Genomic DNA, 24,849 nt, shown 5'->3' on the forward strand with positions numbered 1-24,849 from the left:
TGAGTTCTTTGTAATTCCTCTCTGGACAAGGAGAAGACTTGAGATCACCCACAAATGCTCTAGACAGTTGCTCCTTGCAAGGAGACTGCAAGACAGCTGTTTCCAGCGGGTTTAGAGCTCTGGGAGATGAGGGAAAGCTATCTTCTCTCAAACCATGGTCGGCACCTTTAAGGATATTGGGTTCACATACTTCCTTTTCTAATCACTTTAGGAAATTGCTTGTTAACTGCTTTTTAGCTATTAGGAACCTTTGGATCAACAAGTCTGAAAACAGTGGGTGAGCTTCCTTCAATCCTTATTGAAATAAGTTTTAAATACAAGTTTAAGGACTTAAAAAAATTCTTTTTTGGGGAGTGGGAGGGAATAAGCAGCAAAGGGGTGATTAGAACTTTGATTTTGGAAAGTTACAAACAGACTAAGGGTCTGGATGGATTTGAAATAAGATTTTGGAATTAATACTAAGAATCCTTCCTGTGGGAAAATGTTTTGTTTTGAATTCTTTAAAAAAAAATCATAGGATGAGACTTTGAAGGTTGGACACTAGAGGGAACTAGAAGGAACTAAAAATTACAATTAAAGGAGAAGAACTCTCAAACTCCACTTACTAATACAGAACAAAGCAAAATATTTTAACATTGGACATATTGAAGAATAGTTTTGAACAATGGATCTAGAAGTTAATTTTAAGAGTGCCTGCTTCTATAGGCAGACTGTGTTTAAAAGCTGTTACAGAAGAGGAACAAGTTTTACCTGACAAGATTGAGACTGATCTGGAAGTAGATTTAAAAATGACAGGCTACAAGAATGATATGGGAAAAGATGCTACACTGGATATACAAAAGAAATTAAGAAATAATTATTAATTATTTAATTAATAATTAAAAGGGATATACAAATAACAAATGAAGAGACCAGGATAATTTTCGTATATTGATTTACAAAAGAGGCTTGTTAAAGCTTTGAAGAATTTTGTGAGAAGGGACAAAGAAAAAATGAAAAGAATTCAAGTTCTAGGACATTATTTGAAGGGACTAAAGATCAAGATTGTTAAAAGTAAAAGGAAGGAATATAAAGTTGGTTTATTTGATCAAGGCTAAAATATGCATGTTATCATCTCTGGTAACCTTTAATGGAGTTCTGCTGACATCAGGATTGAAACAACGAGGCTTTAAGGATTTGTTTATAGATAAAGAAATGAGATATGGGTAGAAGAGATCATTTGTTATATTTTAAGAGAACGTGACAAGTTACTAAAATTGTTTATACTTGTGATGAAGGGGGAAGTCATTTCTTTATATATTTCTTTTCTTTTTATTTACTATATTCCTATTTTTTCTATTTTTTTCTTTTCTGTACCTTCTATTTTTTCTTTTCTTTTTAAACTTTGTATTAGTTTTTGTCTTTGCAATTGTAATTTTTAATAAAATGACTATTAAAAAAATGAATCAGATCACTGGTCTGTTGTATAATCACTACTGTTAGCAATGACAGCAGCTTTCAGGATTTCAGACTGAAGTCTTTCTCAGCCCTCCCAAAAAATTTCTGGCCTTGAAAATTTTTCCACGCAAAACAGCTGTTCATGACTGATATGATATACTGACAGGTTGACGCAATGATGGAACGGTTAATGAGTTACATTTAATAACAAGGTAAAGAAATCTGCAAGTCTCAAATGTTATCCCTAATGGACACATTTCAAATATCCAGGATACAAACAGATGAAAAACAAAGTTGAAAGTGGGCAACTCACTGATCCACAATCCATAAGAAAAGCTCCTTCCCTCGTCAACTTCTCTGCAGACAGTCGCTGAAGAGGGGGCTGAGGTACAATTCTATCATTGACATGTATTGCACCCTAAAATAGGACAATACAATTAAACTTGCAATATAATTCAGTCTCATTGCAATAATTCAGTACTGGGGGCAGTGAGTGTTCATCCCAAGTTCCTAAAAAAATAACACAAAATTTTGCTCTTTCAAGCATTTCAACTGTTCTGAGTACTGTGACACCTTTTTCCAAACTTTTTCCAGACTGGTCAGTACAACAAAGGGATCAATTGTGCCCATGATGCCTACTGATTTAGATAGGATGGGTGGGAATGCAATGTTCAAAGAAGAATAGCAGTTAACCACATGGTTAGACAGAGGATGACTGTTCAGGACTGCTTGCCTGAAGTTCTCTGCTATGAGGAAACTAGGGTTCAGGTAGGTGAACAGCTTGCATTACATTGCACTGTACCTTATTGGACAATACAAGATGCATGGATGCATTTGTAGTCTTGTACTTCATACACAATTATGGCAACTGCTGCTGAGATTGTGTGCAGTGATGATATGACTGATTTCTGAACTGAGATTATCTCTGAATAGTCTGCATACTTCAATCTTCTCTTGATACAGAGCTCCAAAATGCATTAAAACATACAAAGCCTTCTATGTTAATTTGAGCTTTAGGGACTGTGATGTACTTGTATCCTACTGAAACTCCACTTTCAGGATTCATTTAAAAATGCTAAGACTGAGTATTGGTTTGGTGGGATCATTGCTGAGCTTTTGTATGATTGATCTTTTGCACCAATGAACTTCAGAATGCATTTAAGGTTTGTTTGCTAGTTGTAAAGCATCAGGCAATAACTGCAGTGGTATTTTTTAAATTTTTACTGTTATGTTATGGCAGTATTTCTCAACCTTCGCAACTTTAAGAAATGTGGACTTCAACTCCTAGAATTCCCTAGCCAGTCTTCCCTTGCTGGCTGTGGAATTCTGGGAGTTGAAGTCCGCATGTCTTAAAGTTGCCAAGGTTGAGAAACACTGTTACAGTCTTCTATTTATTGTTGCAAGAGATTTTCATTTTTTTAAGCAGCTAAACAAAGGAAACAGAGTAAAATTTATGCCTGCCTGCCTGATTTATTTTCTGGCCTAAATATATTGTTCAATTCTAAATGAGATAAAATCTTGATGAGATTAACTCTTTATTTCTAGTCATGTGTTCCTCAAGATTTATTTAAATGATTAAAAAGCGTTCTTTACTAAATAAAGAACCCCAAGATCTTTTCTGTTAATTGATTCTTAAATGTAGTTGGTGAGAGCAGATCTGTGTTTCCACTGTTTCCTATAGGATTTTAACAATTATCACCTAGGCCAATTTTCCACAGGTTGAAAGGCTGGTAGCAACAAAGGCTCACCTACTTTTGGGGCCCTGAAGTAAACAAAACAAAACAAAAAAAGAGGAACAAGAAATTGTTTTCAGTTCCTATTATTTCCTATTGCTAAAATACTTGAAATGTTCCGAGTTTCTTTCCTCAAATACAGACCACTCAAATAATTTCAAATTTGTTCCACTGTAATACAGTCAACTCAAAAGGTGCGTGGCTGTTTTGTTCTGAGCAAAGAAAAAAAATATTTTTTTTTGGCTTCAAGCACAATCCTAATTTAAAATACCTAGATCCTGTACTAGATACAACTTTTAAGTTTAGAACCAGTGTTTTGAGTTGTGCTACAAAATACACTAGGACTCAATGCAAGTCTTTCAAGGCTAGGTAATGAATTAGGTATGATACAGTGGAGCAACTGAAGTTTATGTAGCTAGCCAAGAAGCTAGTCAAGATGCTACTAGAGTAAAGATAGCAGTGGGCGCGCCACCTCTGTCTAGCAGAAGTAACAGTTATACTATACATATACATATACATATATATATTCTCACACACACACACACACAAATATACCTCATCAGTAAGCCTGTCTATCCTATATAAACTGGGGTAGATTATCTTCATCAAATTAACCAGAGGCTGACTTTTTATTTGGCACATAGCATATATGCGATCATCCAGACGTGTACTTGTGCCTGTTCTAAAAGCTTTCTGTAAAACAAATACAAAAACAATTAATAGAAAAATATTGTGTTTTGTATTGTATTGTATCTTGGTTAAGAACATCTAAATAAGAAACTGCTTGGCAGAATATTTTCCCACTTAAATGGCAGACATATATCACAAACTTTTAAATATCTCTTAGCTGTTATTATAAAACAGTGTACACACTGATTACAAGTACAGTTTTGATGAGTAACAACAGAATTTTTCTACCTCCTTAAAAGCTCTGAAAGCTAAGCAAACTGATGCATGTTATTTGTTCTACTTTACAAAAAAAACATCAAAATTACAAAGATATGGTATTCAACCTATGCATTTCCATAAGTCATCACATTTTTGTAATCAAAACATATTTTGATATAATATTTTGAACTGAGAGCCAGTTTGATCTAGTGGTCAAGGTGCTGGGCTAGAAACCAGGAGAATGAGAGTTCTAGTCCCACCTTAGGCATGAAAGCCGGCTGGGTGACCTTGGGCCAGTCATTCTCTCTCAGCCCAACTCACCTCACAGGGCTGATGTTGTGGGAAAAAGAGGAGGAGGAAGGTGTATTAGGTATGTTCGCTGCCTCATGTTATTTATAAAAATAATAAAGGCAAGACAGAAAAATAAAATACATTTTTAAAAAATTAACATTTATTTCTTTTGAATTGCTATTTATCAGAGGTACCTGTTTGAAGAGAGCCAAAATATACAGAGGAAACAGCCTGAGAGAATTTGGAGCAATCAAAGAAGATTGTTGGAGGTTTGATGCTGTTGACATATATGCAGACAGTGAATCTACGACAGCGTTTGCTAAAGCATCTCTAGCATCTGACAAACTTGATGAAACAGATCGATCCACAGCTGTGGCAAATGAAGTAGCAGCAAATAATTTCGAAGGAAACATATTTAAAGAGGCAATGAGAGTATACCAGTACAGTGATAAATACTCTGTTAGCACATTTTCATTTTGCTAAGTAGCTTTGAGGATATTGAACATCCTCTAGACTAAATTATATTGGTTTGAAGGAAACACACCTAATATCTGATAATTATCTAAAACCCTTTTAGAAAAAATAGAAAGATCTACTGTATAAATAACTTGTAATTTATGTTTTTATCTTAATTAGTAACTGTAAAATAAAATAATTTGAAGTTTTAAGCTCTTTACCAACTGAGCATGTTGCTATTAATAAAGTTATTGTTTAGCATTATGTCGACTCATTGGATCTATTCTCTGCCTTTATAGTAGTTGTGTTACCTACTGTACACATTCAAGACTATGAGCTGTTAATATACAGTTACTAACCATTGTTTTCTAATTGTAGACTAGGCATTCTTAATAGTTCCTTTAAATTTAAAACATTGGTATGCCATTTGTAACCTGCAGGTGGCAGTCCAACACCCCATTTGCATCCCCAGGAACTCCCTGGAATAGACGATTGTGGGAGAAGTTGTGCACAGGATTAAGGAATGAAAGAGTTCTCCAATCATGGCAGGTGTTTAGGGCACTTACTGTAGTTCCCAATATCACCCCGTTCCCCCTGCCAAAAAAAATTGGGCTTATTTTTCTCTGATGTAAATAGTGATCATAGTATCACTGACTAGTAAAGGTAAAGGTTTCCCTTGACATTAAGTCCAGTCCTCTCCAACTCTAGGGGGAGGTGCTCATCTCCGTTTCAAAGCCGAAGAGCCGGCGTTTGTCCGTAGACACATCCTCTGTGGTCATGTGGCTGGCATGACTAAATGGAACGCCATTACCTGCCTGCCGAAGCAGTACCTATTAATCTAGTCACATTTGCATGTTTTTGAACTGCTAGGTTGGCAGGAGCTGGGACTAGCAACGGGAGCTCACCCCATCACATGGATTCGAACTGCTGACTTTCCGATCGGCAAGCTCAGCAGCTCAGCGGTTTAACCCGCAGCGCCACCGCGTCATCCCCTGTAATCTGTAGGGCAGATAATTAGGGCTTTCTGCAGGGCAGAAAGAGGAAGGGTGCCTTCCCATTGCCTACCCCTGTTTAAATATATGCCTTTTTAATTGCAAAATAGCATGGTATCTGAACATTCATTTTCAACTCACCCATATTAGCTAGGAGGCATATAATTGCTTGTACATCTGCTCCAGCATAAACATCTGTCAAGGAAGTCACTACAGGCAAACAAAGCGTATGCACCCTAATTCTCCGTTCACCTGTATTAGGATCAATCATACAGTAAGAAATATGCAATTTTTATTTCTGAGCCAAAACGTTTATTCTGAAAAGTACCTATTTACAAGTCATATAAGGGCAATACGCCAGCTACTTCAAATCAAAGGAAACACTTACTGCTAAAGCCATCATTCTCTATTTTTGTCTTCTTCTATAGAAGAGATATTAAAAACAATTATTACACTTCTCTGAAATTACCTTTGCTGGAAGTATACAAAAGTGCTGTTTGAAAACAAACTAGTGATGTGTCCGTGAGGTTTTCTTCAATGGACATCTGTACTGCAAATCCAGCATCGGGGTTGACATTTGCAAGGGACAGCAAATCAGTAGATCGCACAAAAAAGTTACCATGAAAAGTATGAATGGAAAGACCTAAAAGTAAAAGGCAGTGTTTCAGTTAATATTCAAATAACAAAGGTGGATGATAAACATTAGCCTTGGCACATTATCTGAGTTTAACAGTGCTTTCTCTCCAGAAACTATGTTGCAGGCTATACCACCCACACTTTAATATAGAATATGTACTGGTGATAGGAAACATTTGGGCAACTTGACCCATTCTTTCCTCTGCCCCCCAAACCACCACCCCACCAGGCATGACAGAAAAGAATTCACAAGGAATTGCAAGAATTGAGGGCAGCATTGGGAAAAAATGGTGTCAAGCAGTAAGAGTGGCCTTGACCAAAAAAACAAACCAAACACTCCCAGCAAACTTCATAAACTTTTGCCTTGATTCCAAACAATTAAAAATGAAGAAACATGCCACTCGAAAGACAGCCAGAATACTGGCATGCTTTATTTTAAGCCTGAAAAAATAGGTATGCTACCTCAGTACAGTTCAATTACTAGAAAAATCATAATCAAGGCAAGGATGCATAAGCCTTCAAAAGTCCTTTTTGCAGAGTTGCTCAAATAATGCTAAACTTAAAACCAAAAGCACTCCAATCCAGGTTATAGAATTAATTTCTCTGTGTATCAGAGCATATCATTTTTTTATACGTGCTCTAAATGGTATTGGCATATTCAAGCTAAATTTATTTCAAAATCTCTACAATACCTTTTGTACATCTTATTCTCATTACGGCTTCAAATCCAATCTTTCGTGTAAGGTATCTTTTAAGATCTTTTTGCAGTTTTTCTGCTTGAATAGGGTTGTGAATATGATGGAAGGATGGATAATAGTAGATGCATCCAGCAGAGTATTTGGACATGCAAGCTTTAGGGGAGGATGAAAAAAACAGTCAACATCCATTCAATACAGGTAACCCAGTTTCTATTTTTAAAACAAATATTCATCATCTGGAAAGCAGAAAATAATAATTTTCTAGTATTTGTAGGAAATGCTTTAGCATCTGAGATTGGTCCTAGCTATGCAAGTCTTTTTCTGAAGAAAATCAGGTGAGGACTTTTGATATAATGTATGAAACTAGTTAAGAACAGCTGCAAGGAACAAATGGTATAAAGATGGTATCTAGGGTTATGTATGGGTTCCCCAATTTTAATTCTTGTAGCATCTCACTCAGCCATCTCATACTGCATTTTTCCTTTGTACTTAAAATCTTCTGAGGTATTACTATACACATTGGATACTAGCAGCATGCAGTCTTTGGATCTAAGTGGGGAAGGTGCTCCAGAGCTGGGATGGGGTCATTGTACCCACTGGCAGCTCCTGAAAGAAGCACATGCCTAGGGAAAGGTATTCCCTTAAGGGGCTGCTGACAGGTACAGCAAGCATGCCCAAGCAAAATCCAAAGTACCTCTAACCCAGTGTTTCTCAACCTCAACAACTTTAAGATGTGTGGACTTCAACTCTCAGAATTCCCCGGCCAGCATGGCTGGCCAAGGAATTCTGGGAGTTGAAGTCCACACATCTTAAAGTTGCTGAGGTTGAGAAACACCACTCTAACCAATATCCGCTTGACTGTAGCATCAACATAAAGTAACAATTATGCTGCAAAGTACAGTAACAGCTTCATCTGCATCTTTGCTAGATGTTTTACTTTATTCCAATTATTTATGATACTTATATACTGCCTTTTTTTCCTAGGAACTCAAAATAGTTAATGCAGTAGGGCTTCCTTTACACATTTCACAACAAGCCTGCCGGGTCATTTACATGAGACCTATCAGGTAGGTGAGGTAACCTACAGTACACAGAAAACATATAGAAAAAAAAATCTTGATTTAAAAATGAGAAGGCATTCCTTACAATATTTCAAATTTTAGCATGAAGTATTTACCATGTACTTTTAATGCAAGATCTGAGCAAACATGTTTTGGAACTTTAGAATTTTTTTTGACAGATTAACATAGAAAATTCCTTAAAGTGTTAAACTGTGAAGTAACTGCAAGTTAATACTGCTCACCAAGAGAAGCCAAATCAGAATACTGTGAACTTAAGAGGAACAAATCCACAGCTGTCTGCTGCCCTGAACAATCTAGTGCCAACTTTTTATAAAAATCAGTTGCAGGACCAAGATGCTGAACAACCTAACACAACAACAACAACAACAAAGTAAGGTTACTGATACAGTAGAAAAAAATTAATTGTGCTTATCTAAGATGTTTTCAGATTAAATAGTAATGCACTGTTAATGTCTGATTGGGATTATGTATATATTTATGTATTAAATTTTAAGCCACCCAATAGCTGAAGCTATATAAAAATCTATGGAAACATAACATATTATATATAAATAAAATATGACCTATTATATTTCCTGATGAATTCAATAGTATAGTTAAGGCATAGAGATATTTGGCATACTTGCTTATGATAGTGATATTTCTTTGCTAAATAGTGATGAGAAACCTTAATTACATTATTCTATGATTTCAAAAGCATTTCTCTTGGAATATTCCTATAGCATCACTTCAAGTGTACCACTGTAGATTTGTATCTCTGTATCTATTTGAGTATAAGCTGCTACCACATTTCAACAGAAAATATTTACATAGTAGAGAGACATATATTATGCATTCTGAGATTTCTAATTATTATTTTTTACATATTTTATTAGGCATTTCAGAGAAAATAATGTAATAAATTATTATATATAATTATTATAATATATATATATATATATAATTATTATAAAATAATAAAATATTATAATATTATATATAATTATTATAATATATTAATATATTTACTATATATATAATATACTATAATTAATATATTAATAATATATATAAAATATAACTAAAATATAAAAACAGGCAAAAAATAAGAGATTAGACAGTAAAATATAAACAAATAAACAAGGGATTTACAAATGCCATAGGGTTTTTAATTTCCCAGTATATCATCAGGTGATTGTGAATAACTGAATATATCATATCATTTTAAAAGTCTGAAAATTGCGATTAAACTCTAAACGAGCATAACTATCAGGAACTGTGGCCAGCATAATATAAATCACAGAAAGAAATAAACTACAATAGATTATATCCATGTTACTAAAAGTCTACTCTAATCTAAAAATCCTGTGCTATTTATTTGAAGGTATTGAAACCAATCAGGTGAACTAAATCACTGTGAATAAAGAATCTAAAGAGTGTTTATCTTCATCTTCTAATAACTGGAAGTTGTTACTGAAACAAATCCTCCACTGAGTGGATTTCTTTGTGCTTTTCTCTTCATAAAGATAAGTATTTTATAGCAAAGCAACAGGGGAAATTCTTACTAAGGGCTTATTCTTTCCCTATATTTATCCCAGACATTCAGTACATCACTTACAATATATCACATGATGATTATTTAAAAAATAAGCTGAAAATTAGCATTTTAGGTATTCAACATAATTACATAACTTTATGAGCACCTGAAGCTCAGATAGACAAACATAAATTATTGTTTTGCTATTTTATTTTATTTTATTTTAAATGGTCAAATTTATATGGCTACCCATCTCACATGAAGTGACTCTGGGAGACGTACAATAAAACCTCCTATTAAAACATACTACAAAACCAATTAAAAACAAAATGATGAAAATAGATAAAAACAAGACCGCAAGTGGGAGAATATTACACCTAATACAGCCAATGCACAGACTCTCTAATTACCCGGGGATCCCTAGGCTTGCTGAAAAAAACATGTTTTAAGGGCTTTCCGGAAGGCCATGAGGTTGGGGCTAACCTCACCTCTGGAGGGATGATGTTCTAGAGGGCGAGTGCCACAGCAGAAAAGTCTCGCCTCCAAGGTCCCATCAGATGGAACTCTTTTGCAGATGGGACCCACAGCATGCCTCTCCTGATGGACCTGATGGGACGGGTAGATGTAATTGAGGAAAGGCGGTCCCTCAGATGACCTGGCCCTGTGCCATGTAGGGCTTTAAAAGTCAAAACCAACACCCTGAACAGGGCCTGGAAGCAAACTGGTAACCAGTGCAGCTCTAGAAGGACATACGTTACACACGTGGAGCAGAGGTGTAACATATGTCCTTCTAGAGGCAAACAGAACTGCCCATTTTGCACCAGCTGAAGCTTCTGGCTACTCTTCAAGGGCAGCCCCACGTAGAGCGCTTTACAAGGAAACTCATGGAAATTTCCAAGTTCTATATTGAGGCTGTTCATATACTGTCTAGAAAATTATTTAACCTTCAAAGACCACTGAAGGTTAAATGGTTAATGAAGGACCATTATGTAACATCCTCCTCCATGAGTTTTGCGATCTGTTCAAATTATGTGATTAAACAAATGATATATTAGTTTAGACTGGACAGTGTTCCACAACAATAAGAAGGCTGGGGCTACAATGTCAGATTCCAGCAAGCATCACGTACAGTTTGAACACTCAACATTTGATTCATTAGAATGAATACGGGGATTCTCAATCAGTGTGCTGGCTAATGTTTCTACAGAACACTTCCACCTGCCTAATTCCTTATCTGAGACAAAATACCTTGGTGCTTGATCTTTGGTTAGGATCTTCCCGGGAGTGTAAGTATCCTGTGCCCAAAGAAGGTAACTGTGTCTGAAACACAGATACACGCCCACCAGTTGGAGACATCAGTTTAAAGGCAGCTTGAAGAGCTGGGCCTAATGCACTGTGTGTTTCTCTTGTGTAGGTAAACATATCTGGTAGTGCATTCAGCAAGTCTTTAATTAGCTGGAAAATAGAATGAGCAAGAACACTGAAATTTCAGCAATACTTTTAAAGCATATTATTCAGTACAACTCTAGATTTCTAAATAGTCAGTTTTCAGCTGTGATCTATGAATCTGATTCTTCTAAATGAAATCCAAGATTCCCAAAAACCAAATACTGTATGTGTGTGTGTTTATACACACACACACACACACACGTATTTGCCCTCAAGCACAACTGTGGTCCCTATCTTATTCCAGGGCATGCTGACCTATCTGGATAAATTTCATCTGTGCTACGCCAGTTGGTCTTTTCAAGTTCTGAACACAGCAAAAGCCTTGCTTTGTCTGCTCAAATCTCTTCTAAGTCTCTAAATTATATTGAATCATAGAAAGCAAAGCCAAAATGCATATTCTAAGATAAAGATGAAAACAAGGCTGGAAAGATGCAGGACCTGTTAAGATGCCATCTTAGTTTCAACACTACTATTCTTAAATTAATTTAATCAAAAGCAAAGAAGCTACCATGAGTATTTTCATTTTAACATTTATTGTTGTAAATGCCATTATATTTTAATTCATCTTACCTCTTTACTTTCATGCAGATTAACAAGTAGGCTATCAGGTGTAGGCAGGAAAACATCTATGGAGAAGACATGTTTCACTCTTGATTTTTTATGTTAATGTAATATAATTTTAAAAGTATAATAAAACAGCAAAATGGTCAAATGCAAATTTAATGCACTTTTACAAGTGAATTACATTTCTGTATGTGCAAAAGAGAACAAATGTGTTATTCCTTAACAATACTCTATTATGTCCTGACTCGTTTTCAGATTAGCTTGCAGATATGAATTCTGGAAAGAAAACACCACTCAATTCCATTATGATCAAACTAGTACAACTGAAGTAGTATTTTCCACACAGTTGTATTATTCCGTAACATTTTAAAGTGAGCTAACTCATGTTGAATTCTGCATTAGTCCTTCTCATTTTTATTCTTCCAGTTATTCAGATAACTACCCATCTTACCATCAATTTCTGAAACAATGAGCATCTGAGGCTGTGATAATCCTTCCTGCAGATTGTAGAACTGAACAGTGCTATCAAATGTTATGAAACCAATTTTTGTTCTTGAATCTCCAGGCAACCTTAACATTGAAACAAAACAAAACAAAACAAACAAGTTCCTTCAGTACAGAGGCATGTTCCAGAATTGTTAATGCTAGTAAGTGATAGTTGATCTATCTTAGAAAATAGTATTCTCCCAATGAACACTACCTAACACATTATTAACTACTTTCTGTTATGGATCTAGAAGTTATGAATGAAACCTGCACATGGTTGGTTCAAATATTCTCCCTCTTCTACTTGTTTACTAAATAGAAAGCTAGCCATCTCAAATTGCAGCTAATTGTGGTGGGGCGAGATATGGAAAAAGAAAGGAGAAATTTAAGTTCCCAGTGCCTGGATTTTCATTAAATATAGGGTTGAACATGGTAGCAACATGCTGTTAAAGGTAAGTGACTGTTTCCTATAGTACACTCTCACCAAGAAGCTCAGCCCCACAACTACAATTACCATTAAACACTTCATTTCAAATGGAAAAAACCGCAAGTGAGTTGGATTTCTTTTATGGCAGCTCCTATTGCCATACTACCTATTTCTTAAGATAGCAAAGCTTTCTTTTCTCTCAAGCATTTGCACAACTTTCTCTTAATCTTTTCATCTCCCTCAATCTTCTTTATCTTTTAAAAAGCAACTGCCAATCCTATTATGTCCAAAAAGTAGAAAAAGTTCTTACTTGTCTAGGTTTTCCAGCAAAGACTGACACACAACTAATAAATATCCAGCTTCTATTGCATTATGGGACACATCAAACACAAATAAATATACTGCAGGTTGAGGAGGACGAAGCTGTAAAATAAGATTGATTTTTACTAATGGGCTTACTAGATTGGTTATAGCCATAAAACAGCTTTGCCATTTCTGTAGCCCCCATTTTTACATATACACAGACCTATAAAATATCTATCTATATTCTACTGGAACTCTCATGTCTGTTTGTCTGTAACCTTTAACTGGATGAAACAGTGCATCGTAGACCAACAATTTTTGAACCAAGGAACCTCAAAAGGGGTAACTTACAGAACGCATCCAAAATCAGGGATCCATGACTCCCATGGAATTGAAATCTGGCAAATTTTATGAAGTGTTTTATGACATAAAAATCATCATAAAACGTTTTATGACATAATTCAAAATGTCATAAAACATTTCCTGTGGTCAATTCCTGATGTTTGACTGTGCTATACAGTTCAATATGAATAACATAGGCAGATACCTCTCTGAATATCTCCCTGAATTTTTAGGAACTTTTCCATTGTTGAAGACATTGAGGAATCTGGTAAGGAAATATCTCTGAAACAATGACCCAATGGATCATGGGCTGTCTAGTTACGTTTAGAACTATAAACTTACCATGTAGTCTGAAGAAGCAATGAACTCCACTGTAGAATTTTGGACCTCTGGCCGCTTATGAGGCTCTCCATAGGATCTTGTCAGAGGATTGTACATAAATTCTTCAGGAACTAAATTATAAAATAAATATAATTGTACTTATAACTGCTGTGAAGAATATTGGAAACCTTTGTATCTTTTTTTCTTTCTTTTCTATTTTTCTTCAACTATTTTTTCTTTTCTTACACTATTTGCTTTCTCTTTGCTTTCTTTTTCTTTTTTCTTCCTTGCTTTATATTAGTTTGTATTAGTTTTTATCTTCCTTTTCAATAAAAATCATATATTAAAAAAGGAACTAAATTATAAAATAAATGTATTTCATTTAAATCACCAAAGAACCTTAGCTCTCCAGAAAGCTACTGGTAAAGTAACAAAAAAAAACAGCAAAATAAAACCAAGAAGTAGAAAAAACAGCATATACAATCATTTAAATTAGGAATAAAACAGTGTGGAAATCTAAAAACATACAGAACAATTGTTACAATGCCTGCAAAAAGATTTTCTAATACTGAATTGAGAAACTTGGAACATCAGGTAAGCTTCTCTATGAAAGACACAAAGCCACTTGCCTCAACTCATTTAATACGCACAACTGAAAGAAGACCTCAGGTAATATTTATCCAGTAACTAGATATAAAACTAGAACACAATGCTATAATCCAAAAGGAAGGTTATTATAGAATTAATAATTACCACAAGGTTATCTCTGTTCAGATAGGCCATACAGTATATATCAACTTAAGCTTTTCTTGAGAATAGGCAGCATACAAATAAAATGGATGAACAAGTATACAGAGCTGATTAAAGGCACTCCAGACTATCAGAGCCATCTGGACCTCCAGTGACAATGATGAACCCAAGAGTACTCCATATCCTCTACTGGGAGTGCAACCCCATCCAAAGTATAGCAAGCACTCTCTACCCAGAAAAACCACCTTTATGCTACCCTATATATACTATCAGAATACCTATCTTATCTGGATCTCACTTTATTGTGCCTTATCCATACCAATGCTTATCCATACCAATGATCAATTCCCTCACCAGGATTAGCTGAAAAGATGAAGGGCTTGTTTGGGATAACTGCACATACTTTCAGATCACATTCTCCTGCCAGACTGGGTAGACCATATCCAGAACGCCTCCTATTACATGTTTTGAGCTGATGACAGAACAGGATAGCTTTACTGTTACCACTGAAGTCCTGAGCTGCTGTGGCATGTATACTTACATTGACAGAGCAATCATACAGAGCTTCTTACCACCAACTACTGGACAATCTCCGACAGCTCAGCTGGCAGACTGATGAGCAGGGGGATGGGTAGTATACCAGCAAAAAATCTTAATTAGAACACATTCAGCATATTGTCTTCTTTTTCCTTCATTCTTGCTTTTTGCTACAGCAGCAACTGGAAGTTCTAAAAGTGAACCTTTGTTCTTCTTTTCTGTCTGCCACCTTAACTGCCTTCAACAGGCATCCTTCTCTCAGAAGTAGATTTCCAAATCACACAAAGATGATCCCACTATAACTGAAATGCGGCCTGGGAAACTCTAGAAACATTGAGTATATTGGAGAAGGACCAATACTTACCGTCATTAACTCTGTAGCACAGATTACACTTCCATCTCCTTTGGTCAATAAAAGACACAAAAGGATTGATGTAGGTTCTGCATGATCTACACCTCACAATGGTGTTTGATGTTATCACAGGCAATTGCTAATAAAGCAACAAAATTCTAGAATTAATGTGAGGGAAACCTTTTTCATAAGTCTTTTATCCTGAAACAATGTAGACTGCCAGCAACAAATATAAGTTGATCATTTACTGTTCGGAGATTAAGTACTAGAAACAAGTATTCTTCTATAGTAAGATAACAAATCAAGTAAGCTAGTCAGGCCACCCATAGAAGATAATGCTATAAAGACTAACACTGTAATTTAATTTTTTAAGATTTACTGAAAATCACTGAATTCAAGTAAATAGATTTAAATCTGTAAATAGCAATATTCTCTTTAAAACATTTTCCCAATTTTCAATGGTGTATTTTTCTTCAAAGACAACTGACCATTAATAGCCAACATAATTACAGCTTCCATCACTTAAAAATTATTACTGCACTACATAAAATTAATATATTTGTATAATATATAAACAAAAAACACGATCACCTTATTCAAGTTTAGCTAAGTAAAACTTGTGGCAATAAAAAGTTGTTTTACCGTTAGATCTCTGAAAGGATGTAGAAGCAACCCCAAGGGAAGTTTTGCTTTGTTCAGCAATGCCTGAGTCTGAGGAATATTTGTCAAAGTGCATCGGAATGAGCTACAGAGAAATCATAAACACACATATCAATTGTTGTTATCAGTAGTACTGATTGTTCTACAGAAAAAGTCCTAAGTGTTCAAGAGCCACATTACTGTTAACCAGAACTTGCCAAAGATCCTAGACCAGTGTTTCTCAACCTTAGCAACATTAAAATGTGTGGACGTCAACTCCCAGAATTCCCCAGCCAGCATGCTGGCTGGGGAATTTTGGGAGTTGACATCCACACATCTTAATGTTGCTAAGGTTGAGAAACACTGTCCTAGACAATGCAAAATCATGTATGCTTATTGTTATTGTGGCCTTGGAAATTCCAGAGGCATTGAGTGCATTGGAGAAGGTCTATTGAGATTAAACTGACAATTTATTACTATAACAAATGTTTTAAAATACAAAAACAAATTTGGACATACTGTATAAAAGAAATGTGAAATGGAGAATTGTATATACTCTCTTGCCCAATCAATGGCTTCAGGCTTTAAGGAAAGTCAGATATGTCTTACATAAGGAATTATTTGCCAAAATGCACCAAAAATTATTTACTGGGTTTATTATGCCCCTCAAAGAATATTTAAAAAGGGTTGGCTGACATCCTTTCTATGGTGGAAACATAATAAATTTGAAGGAATTTTAGTTCACATGTTATATAATTGTCCACTGGTAATTCCCTATTGGACAGATACTATAACTATACTGAACCAGGTTTTTGAAAGGTAGCTAAGGGTCATAGATGTTAAAGTTTTCTTAAACTATCTATCTGTCTGTCTGTGTGTGTGTGTGAGAGAGAGAGAGAAAGAATGTGAATGAATGAATGAGAAGTACCAGGGCCTGAAGGAGGAACTAGGGAGGATGTGGAAAGTGAAGGCCAAAGTGGCCTCAGTGGTGGTAGGGGCACTCGGGGCTGTGACTCCCAAGCTGGGAGAGTGGCTCCAACAGATTCCAGGAGCAACATCAAAGCATTCAGTCAAGAAGAGTGCAGTGCTAGGAACAGCTAAGATACTGTGCAGGACCCTCAAACTCCCAGGCCTCTGGTAGAGGACCCGAGGTTGAGGAAGACACATACAACCCATAGGGGTGAGAAGGGAATGAATGTATTATATAATTCTGTATGTGTGCCTGTGTGTACAGTGTGTATGTGTGTGTGTGTATAGAGTTTCACTGATTATGAGATTTATGATATATCTAAAGTTTATGAGAATCTTTGGATGTATAGAGCATTGCAAAAAAGGTGATTATATCTCAGATTCTGAAAATTGGCTTAATGAAATCTGTTAATTCTCAGCATTTTGACTTTCAATCAAAGGACAGACAAAATTGGACAGTCTGATTCTACATTGACTAGGTTCAATTCACTGTTCAAAAATTTATACTGGACTTCTGGGGGAAGCACAGCAAGCTGAAGATGGCTCTGCAAAAGCAGAGCCAACAACTGGGGCAAAGATCAAGGAACCGGTGAGTAGACTGGTTTGTTGGAAACTCTCCGGATAAGGAGAGAATGGGAGATTGCCCACATGTGCTCCAAACAGCTGCTCCTCATGAGGAGACCACAGGATAGCGGTTTTCTGCAGGCTTGAGTACCAGGCCAAAGGGATTAGCCATTTTGGTTGCAACTGTGGTGGAGCCTTTTAGAGGACACTAAGTTTGCAAACCTCACTTTCTAATCACTTTTTGAAATTGCCTATTAACCATTCTGAAACTATTAGAGACCTTTGGAATGACAAGTTTGAAAGATCTTCATCGGGTGAGTTTTTCAACCCTGAACAAAAGAAAAATTGTAAGCTTAAGAACTTAAAGAATCTGAAATAAACAGCAAAAAGCTAAATAAGAGTTTAATCTTAGAAAGTTATAAATGGACTAAGGGTCCAGATAAATTTGGAATATTGAAAATTTTACAGTAAGACTTTGGGATTAATTATAAAGTACAAACAGCTTCTTGTGGAAAATAGATTCTGTTTTGGATTTTGGAAGACCTAACAGAGATAAGTAATTTATGATTTAAAAACTGGACACTAGAGGGGACTAAAGATTTTAGGTAAGGGAAAGAATCCAACTCTATAAAATGCAAAATGTTGTAACAATGAAAATACTGAAGACGACTTTCGAAGAATGGTGTCAGAAATTAGTAGCCACAATATCAACAATGTCAGTAATGATGTCTGCTTCTATGAATAGACTATATCCAAAAATGTTATTGAAGAAATGACCAAATTTTATCTAACAAGAACAAATTTTATCTAACAAGATAGAGGTGGTATCAAAAGTAGATTTACAACCAACAGGCTAACAGAATGACTTGGAAAAGGATGTTTCACTGGATCTACAAAAGAAATTGGCTGTTTTAAAATTCAAAAGGGAAATACAAATGATAAACCAAGAGAGTGATCAGGACAATTTTTTCCTACTGGATTTACAAAAGAGGCTTGTTAAAGCCTTGAAGAACTCTGTGTGATGGGACACAGAGGAAATGAAGAGAAAGCAAATCATAGAACAATATTTGAATGAACTAAAGATTAAGACTGTTAGAAATAAATGGAAGGAATATAAAGTTGGTTTATTTGATCAAGACTATGCACTCAGTGTATAGTGTATACAAACAACGTATCAAAGAGTCCCTCATGGGGGGGGGAGATGGGCAGTGATAAAAACTTGATAAATCAATCAATCAATCAAAGACCTGGAAGCCCAACAGGACCAGTCTGATTTGCCTAAGAACATTTTTCTGAGCAGTCAAGCCCTTTTTTACAAACCAACAAGATACTTAGAACCACATAACTGTTTCCAAATTCCAAAGAGCATTAACTTTAGCACACTTAAATGCTCTCCCCATAGGAGTTTTGGAAGGCTGATACGAAAAGGTTTCCTATGAGCTGAGACTGTGCCCTTGTGGACAAGCGGCTGTTGAAACTACAGCTCATGTCCTGGTATATTATACCCTCTATAAGGACTCAAGGACCTGCCTTATAACTCCTTACCTGGTAAAACAACCGGGAAATTCTGATCTTTTTTATGTACAGTTGTTGTTGTCAGATCAGCATGATTCAGTCTCCTTAAATGTAGCTAAATTTTGTTATACTGCCTGTATAAAATTAGGCAGACTTTAATTACCCACTGATGAACCCATCACCAATTGTAATATTTTATCTTGTTTTGTTCTTTATTTTTATTTTTAATGTGTTTTTGTTTGCAATTCTGGTCAATTACCGTCATGAAAATATTCATTCATTCTGATCAAGGTTAAAACAAGATATGCTGTTACTTCTGGCAACCCTTTATGGACTTTCTGCTGACACCAGGACTGAAAAAATGATGCTTTATGTATTTGTCTACAGATAAGGGATGGGTTATGGGATGAAGAGGTAATTGTTTGTTACCTTATTTAGGGGGCGAAAAGTCACTAAATTTGTTTATACTCATCATGAATATTGGAAGTCATTCATATATTTATATTATATATTATATATTATATTATATTATGTATTGCATTGTATTGTATTGTATTGTATTGTATTGTATTATATTTTTACTTTTTTCTTTCTTCTCTTTTTTCCTTTTTCCTTGCACTTTGTATCTTTTCTCTTCTCTTTAAGTTTAGTTTGTATTAGATTTTACTATTATAATCAAAATTCTTAATAAAATAATTTCAAAAATTGAATGATCATGACATTGAAAAATGTTACATGATTTTGAAATTTGATAGATGTGGAATTTTTATTAATTTGTCTCTTTTTTCCCTTCTTCCCTGTCCCTCTTTAAAAAAAAAAGTTTCCTTCCTTCCTTGAAATGTGCACTAATCATAGGAGTCAGTGTACAACAATATACAAAATAATAGTTTATTATACAACAGTTTAGATTGGAGGGAAGGATATGGTATATAATAATTATTATACATACTTTACATATATACTCATTAACTGTTATTTTATTGTACTTTTCTTTTAGGAAATCCAATTGTAAATACTTTTAAACCTCAATAAAAACTATAAATTGAAAAAAACAATAAACTTAAAAGAACTAAAAGCAAAGTTTAAAGCAGAAACAATTCATCCAACCAAAATATATGCACTAGGACAAGGAATTCCTTGCCCAAAATTTTTCTCCATGCTCAGATGAAGCCTTGTTTTAAAATTAAAAATATTAACAGATTTGACCTGCTGATTTCAACAAACACTTATCTGAGAAATCTGTAACTATAAAAATTAATTTTCCTGTTTTCCTTCACATATGCTAATTTCTTCTCTGACTTCAGCACTTATCATTTTACAGCATTCAAGACTAAAATGTGGAAGGACTAAAAAGAAGCATCCTTAATTCCTTTTAGTCATGTTTTCAGAATACATTTCAAAGTGATGTGGTACATATCAGTGGCACCCATAGCAAACCATGACGACATAAAAATGACACTACATGTGCAGTGACATCATTATGCAAACACCACCTTTGTCAAGTTGTATCCTGACATCTGATGCAAGTTGTAGTATTTGATTATGTAGTTGCGCAAATGTCATCATTTGTCTCCCTGCAGATGCCCAAGGTACATACAGTGACTGAATTTCTCTTGTTGAGATGGAACCAGGACACATTCTAAGACCACTTTCTCAAGGGAAATTAAACTGTAAACATGCAAAAAATTGTCATCTTATACCTACTCTGGGCTGCAGTTCAATTTTTTCAGATCAGAGTTTAAATTAGGCATAGGAGGTGGAATTGGAGCAACTGGCAGAATATTTCTCTCTTGAGTAAGGTTCACTGGTCTCAGACTTTCTGGCTGCTGTATACTAAGTCCTCCCAAACTAGCTGATAGTTGATTTATGGTAGGATATACCTGGAAAAAAAGACATTTTAAAAAAGCATTAAAATAAACATTCAATACAGCTAAAAATTAATGCCTTGATCAGAATTTGTTCAACCTCCCCTCTTCCTCACATCCCCAGTAACTCTTTCCAGGAACTTCAACTCTATTTACTATTCTGCAAAACTTAGATGTTCCATCCCACTCTGAGTTGGATTCAGAAGACCACTATAAGACAGAACTAAATCGAAGCCCATTTTTGCCCTCCTTCTTTCCCCGAAAACCCAATGCCCTCTTCACAACAGCTGTTCACCAGCTGCTGAGTAAAATGGGAAGTGAGAGGGAACAAAAGCAATCCTGTATCAAAACTCAGATGGATAAACATTCTGTCCCAACTCTGCCCAATTTTCAATTCAACCTGAAAATGTGGTAGCAGTGATGGTGGGATTATGAGGGCCTGCCAGGGAAGGCTAGCTTGCTTTTACCAATTTCCACAAGCAGATCTCTCTCTATGAAAACATGAGCCATATTTTCCCCACCTCCTTCCAAACTCATACCTGTGTAAATTAGATTTATGCAGATCTACTGATAGGCATATTAATCTTCAGAATTTCTATAAATTTCTACCATTTCTGAGTAAATCTTCAGAGGCTATTGACATCCTACCCTTTGTTAGATCATCTGAAACACAACTGGTGAAAATGCTTTTTATTACCAAATTACAAGATTGCCTATCTTGTGGGTAATTAAATACTACAGAATATGACAAAACATGCAAACAGGGCAACATGGTTTTAAGGCTGATGTAGATGGAGGAACAGAGGATGAGCTCAACTAGCCCCAGACGTGATGACGCAGCTAGCTCAAAGCCGAAAGGACGGCTAGTGGCCGACGGTGCTGGTGGTGAACGGCGAATCCGATGTTCTAAGGATCAACACACCATTGGAACCTGGAATGTAAGATCTATGAGCCAGGGCAAATTGGATGTGGTTATTGGTGAGATGACAAGATTAAAGATAGACATTCTGGGCGTCGGTGAACTGAAATGGACTGGAATGGGCCACTTCACATCAAATGACCACCAGATCTACTACTGCGGACAAGAGGACCACAGAAGAAATGGAATAGCCTTCATAATTAATAGTAAAGTGGCTAAAGCAGTGCTTGGATACAACCCAAAAAACGACAGAATGATCTCAATTCGAATTCAGGGCAAGCCATCTAACATCACAGTGATCCAAATATACGCCCCAACCACAAATGCTGAAGAAGCTGAAGTAGAGCAGTTCTATGAGGATCTGCAGCACCTACTGGACAACACGCCTAAAAGAGATGTTATTTTCATCACAGGAGACTGGAATGCTAAGGTGGGCAGTCAAATGACACCTCGAATTACAGGTAAGTATGGCCTGGGAGAACAAAACGAAGCAGGACACAGGCTGATAGAATTTTGCCAAGACAATTCACTCTGCATAACAAACACTCTCTTCCAACAACCTAAGAGACGGCTTTATACATGGACTTCACCAGATGGACAACACCGAAATCAGATTGACTACATCCTTTGCAGCCAAAGGTGGCGGACATCTGTACAGTCAGTAAAAACAAGGCCTGGAGCTGACTGTAGTTCCGATCACGAACTTCTTCTTGCACAATTTAGGATCAGACTAAAGAGATTAGGGAAGACCCACAGATCAGCTAGATATGAGCTCACTAATATTCCTAAGGAATATGCAGTGGAGGTGAAGAATAGATTTAAGGGACTGGACTTAGTAGATAGGGTCCCGGAAGAACTCTGGACAGAAGTTGGCAGCATTGTTCAGGAGGCGGCAACAAAATACATCCCAAAGAAAGAGAAAACCAAGAAGGCAAAATGGCTGTCTGCTGAGACACTAGAAGTAGCCCAAGAAAGAAGGAAAGCAAAAGGCAACAGTGATAGGGGGAGATATGCCGAATTAAATGCAAAATTCCAGAGGTTAGCCAGAAGAGATAAAGAATTATTTTTAAACAAGCAATGCGCGGAAGTGGAAGAAGACAACAGAATAGGAAGGACAAGAGACCTCTTCCAGAAAATTAGAAACATTGGAGGTAAATTCCAGGCAAAAATGGGTATGATCAAAAACAAAGACGGCAAGGACCTAACAGAAGAAGAAGAGATCAAGAAAAGGTGGCAAGAATATACAGAAAACCTGTATAGGAAGGATAACAATATCGGGGATAGCTTTGACAGTGTGGTCGGTGAGCTAGAGCCAGACATCCTGAAGAGTGAGGTTGAGTGGGCCTTAAGAAGCATTGCTAATAACAAGGCAACAGGAGACGACGGCATCCCAGCTGAACTGTTCAAAATCTTGCAAGATGATGCTGTCAAGGTAATGCATGCTATATGCCAGCAAATTTGGAAAACACAAGAATGGCCATCAGACTGGAAAAAATCAACTTATATCCCCATACCAAAAAAGGGAAACACTAAAGAATGTTCAAACTATCGAACAGTGGCACTCATTTCACATGCCAGTAAGGTAATGCTCAAAATCCTGCAAGGTAGAATTCAGCAGTTCATGGAGCGAGAATTGCCAGATGTACAAGCTGGGTTTAGAAAAGGCAGAGGAACTAGAGACCAAATTGCCAATATCCGCTGGATAATGGAAAAAGCCAGGGAGTTTCAGAAAAACATCTATTTCTGTTTTATTGACTATTCTAAAGCCTTTGACTGTGTGGACCATAACAAATTGTGGCAAGTTCTTAGTGGTATGGGGATACCAAGTCATCTTGTATGCCTCCTGAAGAATCTGTATAACGACCAAGTAGCAACAGTAAGAACAGACCACGGAACAACAGACTGGTTTAAGATTGGGAAAGGAGTACGGCAGGGCTGTATACTCTCACCCTACCTATTCAACTTGTATGCAGAACACATCATGCGACAAGCTGGCCTTGAGGAATTCAAGGCTGGAGTTAAAATCTCTGGAAGAAACATTAACAATCTCAGATATGCAGATGATACCACTTTGATGGCTGAAAGTGAAGAGGAACTGAGGAGCCTTATGATGAAGGTGAAAGAAGAAAGTGCAAAAGCTGGTTTGCAGCTAAACCTCAAAAAAACCAAGATTATGGCAACCAGCTTGATTGATAACTGGCAAATAGAGGGAGAAAATGTAGAAGCAGTGAAAGACTTTGTATTCCTAGGTGCAAAGATTACTGCAGATGCTGACTGCAGTCAGGAAATCAGAAGACGCTTAATCCTGGGGAGAAGAGCAATGACAAATCTCGATAAAATAGTTAAGAGCAGAGACATCACACTGACAACAAAGGCCCGCATAGTTAAAGCAATGGTGTTCCCTGTAGTAACATATGGCTGCGAGAGCTGGACCATAAGGAAGGCTGAGCGAAGGAAGATCGATGCTTTTGAACTGTGGTGTTGGAGGAAAATTCTGAGAGTGCCTTGGACTGCAAGAAGATCCAACCAGTCCATCCTCCAGGAAATAAAGCCCGACTGCTCACTTGAGGGAATGATATTAAAGGCAAAACTGAAATACTTTGGCCACATAATGAGAAGACAGGACACCCTGGAGAAGATGCTGATGCTAGGGAGAGTGGAGGGCAAAAGGAAGAGGGGCCGACCAAGGGCAAGATGGATGGATGATATTCTAGAGGTGACGGATTCGTCCCTGGGGGAGCTGGGGGTGTTGACGACCGACAGGAAGCTCTGGCGTGGGCTGGTCCATGAAGTCACGAAGAGTCGGAAGCGACTAAACGAATAAACAACAAAGATGGAGGTGTGCATCACTTCGTTGTTCACTAAAGCATTTCCCGTGTGTGATGCCATGTCATTCTCAATTGGCCTCCTAATCCTAAGGTGCAGCATTTAAGAAAAATGTGACAAAAATATTGTATATGCAAGATGGATGTTTTATATGAACTGCAATGAATTTATTTGAAGTCCTTAAATCAAAGTATATAACTTCACGTATCTGAAAGAGCAGAATTAATTTACAATCTATTGTACAATTCAGACACCCATATAGATACCTGTGACAAAAGGCATGAAGTTTTTT

The 24,849-nt window shown here is 36.4% G+C and overlaps 1 protein-coding gene across 2 annotated transcripts in view; it reads right to left on the reverse strand.

Moving 5' to 3' along the window:
* Positions 1-24,849, reverse strand: part of SEC24B (SEC24 homolog B, COPII coat complex component) — a 45,234-nt gene that overhangs the window by 5,129 nt on the left and 15,256 nt on the right. For both annotated transcript variants that reach the window (XM_063310055.1, XM_063310054.1), the window contains 15 exons: positions 20,652-20,827; positions 15,903-16,005; positions 15,273-15,399; positions 13,643-13,752; positions 12,966-13,078; positions 12,194-12,312; positions 11,749-11,804; positions 10,978-11,184; positions 8,435-8,558; positions 7,126-7,284; positions 6,267-6,440; positions 5,939-6,049; positions 4,544-4,719; positions 3,726-3,863; positions 1,751-1,855 (listed from right to left, as the gene is read on the reverse strand). In XM_063310055.1, coding sequence (XP_063166125.1) covers positions 1,751-1,855; positions 3,726-3,863; positions 4,544-4,719; positions 5,939-6,049; positions 6,267-6,440; positions 7,126-7,284; positions 8,435-8,558; positions 10,978-11,184; positions 11,749-11,804; positions 12,194-12,312; positions 12,966-13,078; positions 13,643-13,752; positions 15,273-15,399; positions 15,903-16,005; positions 20,652-20,827 — 1,998 coding nt within the window. The remainder of the gene's footprint in view (positions 1-1,750; positions 1,856-3,725; positions 3,864-4,543; positions 4,720-5,938; positions 6,050-6,266; positions 6,441-7,125; positions 7,285-8,434; positions 8,559-10,977; positions 11,185-11,748; positions 11,805-12,193; positions 12,313-12,965; positions 13,079-13,642; positions 13,753-15,272; positions 15,400-15,902; positions 16,006-20,651; positions 20,828-24,849) is intronic.

This window comes from Candoia aspera, chromosome 8 (assembly GCF_035149785.1).
Source record: "Candoia aspera isolate rCanAsp1 chromosome 8, rCanAsp1.hap2, whole genome shotgun sequence".
Classification (NCBI taxonomy): domain Eukaryota; kingdom Metazoa; phylum Chordata; class Lepidosauria; order Squamata; family Boidae; genus Candoia; species Candoia aspera.